The following is a 6,670-nucleotide window of genomic DNA, read 5'->3' on the forward strand; positions in this document are numbered from 1 at the left end:
CAAAGAAGTTTCCACATGCTTATCAGAAATAAGGGGTTTCAAATGCTTATCAGAAAGGCCTGCTCCAGAAGACTGGCACTCAGGTGGTGACCCACAGCAGGAGGTGTGGATGCCAGCACTCGGGAGGGGCCGTGAAGTACTTGCCAGAATGATTAAGGTGTTTCTGTAGGAGCAGCCACACCCTTGCCATTCATTGCTCTTGGCCAGGTGTGACAGCTGTCACCAGACCTGGAAGGGCCCTTGAGTCAAGGGGAACAGTGGTGCCCCAGGAGCATGACAACCTCAGGGGGTGCAGGAAGAATCCTATCCAGATTAACCACCCACACATCCCACTAATTAAACCATCAGGTAGCACTAACTCCCCTTCCTCAGTCCACAGGCGTAAATGGAAGACACACTCACAGAGAGATAGCAGGGAGTCTCAAATGAAAAGAAGTCTCTAGGCAACAGTTAGCAAACATTTGGGAACAAATATTAACAATGATTAATGGGAACAAATTCCATTAAAAAAAGGTGCCAAATTTAGCAAAAATGAGAGTTTTCTTTGAGTCTCCACTACATTTTTTTTCCTGTACCCGAGTTTTGGTATTTATCATTTTCTACAATTTCCCAGTTGCCTACCCCAAACACAGCTGATTGCTCATGTGAATGCACATACTCCTTCATATTTCTGGCACTGCGACTGTGACGCTATTGCCCTCATATCCATTGCTGTGACCTTGCACTTGTACTTCTGAGTATTGCCACTAATATACAACTGTATAAAGCCCCACTTCAATGAGACACCGATCAAGTTAGTAGCAAATGTTGAGGAGTTTTATAGCATTGAGACTTAAATTTATTCTTACTTTCGAAGGCACTAAGAAAAGCAAATTGTTAATATTTTTTAAAAATTTAACTTTAGAAGGCTACGCTAAAGCAGTGTATTTCAGTATGTGTTACTATTTAAGCATATTTTCCAAGGGATTTTACACATGTACTTGTGAAGAATAAATATTCACAGTGACTAATCTTGTTTTAATTAACACCAAGAAAGTCATGATCGTTGACACGACAAACTATTTTCAGGTTTTCCTTTTTTAAATGTGGCAGTTGCCATTTAGAATGCTGTGAGAAGTGCATGCATTCATCATCTACTTTTTTCTTTTTTCCCTTAAAAGTGAAACAGACTAGTTATTTAAAGATGGCATATACATCATACTCACATTTTGTAGCCATCAACTTTTCAAAAGACTGGGCCCACTGTATCATCTCCTCCAAAGTAAGGCTTTGAAAAGAAACAAAAGGTGCTTATTGTATTAAAATATTCTTGGTTTTGCTGAACTAAGCAAAAATAGACTATCTTGAAAATAACACCAAAATATAATCACACTCCATTTGTGTTTGGTTTTGGTTAGAAGTTTATATTCCTGTGATATATTACATTACAATTTTACTTCCTAAAAGCTTAAAATTATAAAATTATAAAAGTAGTATAAACTTGAAAATATGGTAAAATACATTTTTAAAAAGTTAAAGCATTATAGCCTTATTATCTCCTGATTCCCAAATTACTACTATCAATATTTTGATTTTCTTTTTAGTATTTTTGTTCTGTGCATGTTAGTATGTTTTAACCAAGAAGTAATCATACTCTGGATGCGTGTTTGTGTGCGTGTGTATACTTTATGTGTATGCGCGGACGTGTGTATATTATTATAATGACCTTCTCAGATGTCTTCACAGTTGTCTTAATAACCATTTATAGTGTTGTAATTTAGAGTTATAATTTATAATCAATGATACTCTCTATCATTTATGGTGACTGTGGAGTATCTACAAAGGGACATTCCATGGTTTGCATAATTATTCTCAATGAGTATTTGATTTCTTATTTTTCACCACAAAAACCAAATCTAGCCCTAATGTGATTAAAGCTTGCCTACCCAGTTAGGGTAATTCCTTAGGAGATTAGCAGAAGCAGAATCAAAGTAGGTCAGAAGAAGTACATTTTTAAGGTTCTTGGAACAAATCTTCGAGTCACCTTTAAAAGGGTTATGCATTGTGTATTGCCACCACTAGCAAAGTGTCTGCCCATTTATCTACTGGAATTTTAGCATTTAGCATTTACAAAGCCTATTTGCATACATTCACATAATATAGTTACCACATGTCTATTATGTATAGCTATTTTCTCAGTCTATTATTGGCTATAATTTTTTATATGTTAAGGGTTTTAATTTTATTACTGTGAATAACACATCGTTACATTTGACCTAAACAGTATTTTAAAAAAGCATCTACCATTTAGAAAATATCTGTGAAAGATACTGGCTCTGAGGCTTCATTTCTGTTCATATTGGCAGGCTTTTGAGATGAATTGGCAAGTGACGATGTCTGCTTACATATAAATTATCTTATTTTCCCTCCTTTAAAATATACGATGTGTTCATCGCCATTCAGTTTATGATACATTCTTAGGTTTCCTGTATTCAATAACTGCACTTAATGAAAGACAGCTATAGATACAAGCAAGCACTTTCCATTGGCTATATCTGGTGTACTTAGCCCGATAATTAGTGTTGAAGGAACAGCCATCAGCATTAGCAGGTACCTAATATAATAAAGGAAGATTAGTAAAAGAGGTTAAAAAATAACCTAGAACATGGAAAAATATTGGGAGTCCTAAAAAAGGTCAAATATCTTTTGTTTTCTAAAAATTTAGATGGCTCTTGTCATTTTTAGAAGGACTATTTGCATCAGTACTGAGGCTTAACAGTGTACTGCTGGGAGGTTTGCTTTCAGAAAAACATTTCCATGAAATGGTGTCTGACTCATTGTTCTTTTCTCTTATTAGAACTTGAAAAACGGTAACCTAAAATAACCTTTTCAATTTGGTGAAATAAAAAGTTCCCGGCAAGGTGTATTGCATGTCTGTCCATTCCACCCATTGCTATAATTTAGGATAGAATAAAATCTACAACATGGGTGAAGATGCCATCACTGTCTTTGGTTGGCTTAAAAGTTGGTGTTGGTAATTGTTGGCAAGAGAATTCCTTTACACCTAAGATCCATGAGATTTGTGGAGAAAGACAATAATTGGAGTAATTATAGTTGGGGGCAAGTTATGAAATGAAATTTGTTTTTGGTTTAACCTCATTTTTGCTTGAAATTTTTTCTTAGTATCTCACACGTTTCTCACTGTCCCATGGCTATCCTGGGGCTTTTATCAGAATTATTCTAAATACCGTCATCCCCTCACCCACTCAGATTCCTAATAAAAGTTCTGCACTTTTATGTCCCCTCGTTTCTTCTGGACAAATAGACAGTGAGTAACGAGCAGATCTGCGAACAGTCAGAGGCATCATGATGGAAAGAGGGATGAAAAGAGAGATTGGAGCTGGACAGTCCTGGCTTCTAAATCCAGTGCTGCTCTGAATTGCTTTGGGTTTTGATTAAAGTCTCCAAGCCTCAGTTTTACTATCTATAAAATGGGGATAATAATATCTATCTCACAAAAGCCGTGTCATGAAATCAAATTAGGTTGTAAATGTAAAGCACCTATCACATGACAGTTATCTAGCAGCTTGCCACGAATGCGAATTCTCTTTCCTTGGTCTTCCCTTCCCCTTGGTGAATCCACAAGGCCGGTAGAAAGAAACGGGGGCCCTGCCAGTGATGCGCTACAGGGGTCCTCAGCAGAAGAGAAGGAGCCATTCCCCAGTTAGCCCACTTCACTTTCCTCCTTGCACGTGCTCGTGCGTGCAGCAGCCACGACCTGCCATTCAACATGCTGAGCTTTGGGGCTCACTGTCTCCTCTCCCCACTTGTAAGCATTTGGGGGCATGTTGGTACTTGGTGCTGGGAGCTCTGACCACAGCAGGGCGATGTGGCCAGAACCGAGGTCTCCACACACACTAGGTTAGGCACTCATGGATCAGCTAACGGGGTCCTTGCCCTAGGAATTTTCTGAGGTGAGTGAATCCAATCTCTTGGCCTGCTACTCTTCTCAGAGACATTACACTTTCCATTTTGCTACAGTTACTGTCCCTACCCAGAGAGCTACAATGTCTAAAAGACTTAGGAGCTTGGTAAGCATCGGGTCACCCGTCCTGGTCTCACCTCTTCCAACTGAGGTTCAAGGTTCCTGGCACATTGCAGATGGGGGATTTCAACATGAAAATATTTTGGATCAAAGGATCTCATTTTAACATAAATGATATAAAACCTTTTTTTTTTTAAATCTAAGAATATTTATTCATAACAGACTCTCTAAAAACATTTAACATGCCGAATTCTCAAGTGTAAACCATGAATAATGAAAAGGGAACCTTAGTGTGACAGATGATTGCTCTTCTGGGGAAATTACTCATGTGTAAATGCAAATTTTACTTTTTGAACAAAATATACTAAGATAGCAGTTGAATACACATATTTCTATTTATCATGTAATAAAGTGCTTTATAATGGCCATAGACTTTAAATGCTACTTACTTTGAAGGGGACCTCTTCGATTCATCTCTGCACGTCTTACAGATCCAACAATTCCGCCTGTTCATTTTTCTAAAGAAATACAGAATACACTTAGTATAATTTAATCATTTAAAATAATTGTGTTAGCATCAATTTTTAAAGAGCACACAAACTTATAAATCATGAAAAAAGAAAGATGAATTCTTGACATTAATGGGACATAATTATTAGTGGAGGTGGAGAGGAGAGAGGAGAATAAAAGGACTCATACACATTTTATAGGAAGGTAGATGCTTAGAGTTGATGCCCTTAGAACCCATCTGTCCCACCTGTTTGTCAAATCATGGCATTTAAAAAATACAGCTATCTGAAAAACGGTCATTCCATTTAGGCCCACAACAGTGAATTTATTCATCGTTGGATTCTTATTTTTAGAAAGATCTCTTGGTATTGAACAAGAATTTTCCTCTTTGTAATTAGCTAGACAACATGTAAATATCCAAATGAAACCTAAGCCTCCTTAAGGTTGAATTCTGAGAGAGTGTTGCTTACATGGTTCTCCTCTTTCTGGGAGGTATAATTTTGACTTTAAAATTCAAATACAGTCTACTCAACCCAGGCTTTATATAACAATGCATGTCATTTTTAACATAGGACTTTGCGACAACTCAAAAACATGTTAAGAATAATGAAATCCACAGTTTATAATGAGAGTTGGAAATATTTTGCTACACATGTATTCACACTTACATACAATGAATTATTGAGGATAAATAGTGAGTTTTTATCTCAGTCTTTATTGATTCATTTGAAACATCTGTTGAACACTTGTTATGTGCCAAATGCTGGCTGCCAGTGATCTACATAGATCCTGTCTCTTCCCGTTTTCACTGTTTTAACAAGCAGTTAAAATTCATGTGATGGGACTTTGATACAGGAAGTAGGAGGACCCGTGAGAATACACAAGAAGAGAACGTAACCAGACTTGGGGTGATTAGAGAAGGCACCCCAATAAAGTAACCGCTGAGTTGGAACCTACAGGATGTGCAGGAATGTGCTGAGTGCAGGGGAGAGAGAACTTAGGGCAAAGCTCAGGAGGCAAGAGGTGGTATCTTAGTTACACAAATGAGAGGGATGCAGTCACCACATGATTCTAGAGTGTGGCAGGAAGAGAGCTCAGAGAAAAGGCTCGAGTTACAATCAGACCAATAATCATGTTCAAAATGTTTGTTGCAGCAAGAAAGTGGTGAGAGGTGTTGTGAAGAGAGCCTGAAGCAGAGCGGGTTAGATCTCACGCACCGTCCGCTTCATAGTAAGGACAGTCACTGAAGGTTCTAAAACATGGAAGAGACCTGTTAGCATTTGAGACTGGTTTTGTGAGTAGAAAGGATTGCAGTGTGCCGAGGATGGAACTGGGGGACCGCTTAGGAGGTGACTGCAAGAGTCCAGGAGAGGGATGTTACAGGCTCACATTGGGATGGTGGCAGTAGACAAGTGGACCCCTTCTGTCCTCTCTCTGTGTCTCTCTCATGAAAGCTGTGGACAGAATGGTATCATAGAGGCAGGACGATGCCATTTGACCGTGCTGGTCTGTGCTCTGTGCATTGTTCATGTCATAAGGCCTACAATGTGAGTGACACACCTTAAGGTTGACAAAGAGTGGCCATGAACAGAGATTGAAGACGTAGAGGAAAGACTGAAAATCCGTAGAATTCCATGTTCCTGAGATACCTTTAGCGGGAGCTGGAATTAGACTGTGTGGGCTATGACACTGGAGAAGTGGAAGCACAGGAAGTGGAGGTACAGGAAGTGGAGGCACAGGAAGTGGAGGCACAGGAAGTGGAGGCACAGGAAGAGGTTACTGTCTCCTTGTCACTGGAAGGGGTAGGGGAAGCATGGGTGCAGTTCTGTGCACGTTCGCAGGTTTGGGCATAAGACCTGACGGGCACTGTGGTCGATGGACTTCATTTTCTGTATGAATCACTGCCATGAAGATGACCAAGTGACAAGGTAGTTAAATATATCCACAGGAAGGATCAAAATAGGAGTCTTTTGATTACAATTATAGATTAAATCTAAGTTTAAGTACAAGAGTTTATTATAAGGATATGTTTGTGGGTGCAGTTAGATTCTGGATGGCCTTAAATGTTGGGCTCTATTCTGTTGGAAGTAATAATTCATTGAGGTCTTTGAAGAATAGTGTGATGAAAAAAAGAGT

General features: G+C 38.8%; 1 protein-coding gene across 2 annotated transcripts in view; it reads right to left on the bottom strand.

Annotated features, from left to right (window-relative positions):
- Positions 1 to 6,670, bottom strand: part of RGS13 (regulator of G protein signaling 13) — a 26,632-nt gene that overhangs the window by 12,433 nt on the left and 7,529 nt on the right. For both annotated transcript variants that reach the window (XM_011360863.1, XM_011360864.1), the window contains 2 exons: positions 4,474 to 4,542; positions 1,206 to 1,267 (listed from right to left, as the gene is read on the bottom strand). In XM_011360863.1, coding sequence (XP_011359165.1) covers positions 1,206 to 1,267; positions 4,474 to 4,538 — 127 coding nt within the window. In that variant the 5' untranslated portion in view covers positions 4,539 to 4,542. The remainder of the gene's footprint in view (positions 1 to 1,205; positions 1,268 to 4,473; positions 4,543 to 6,670) is intronic.

This window comes from Pteropus vampyrus, unplaced genomic scaffold (genome assembly GCF_000151845.1).
Source record: "Pteropus vampyrus isolate Shadow unplaced genomic scaffold, Pvam_2.0 Scaffold60, whole genome shotgun sequence".
In the NCBI taxonomy this organism is placed as follows: domain Eukaryota; kingdom Metazoa; phylum Chordata; class Mammalia; order Chiroptera; family Pteropodidae; genus Pteropus; species Pteropus vampyrus.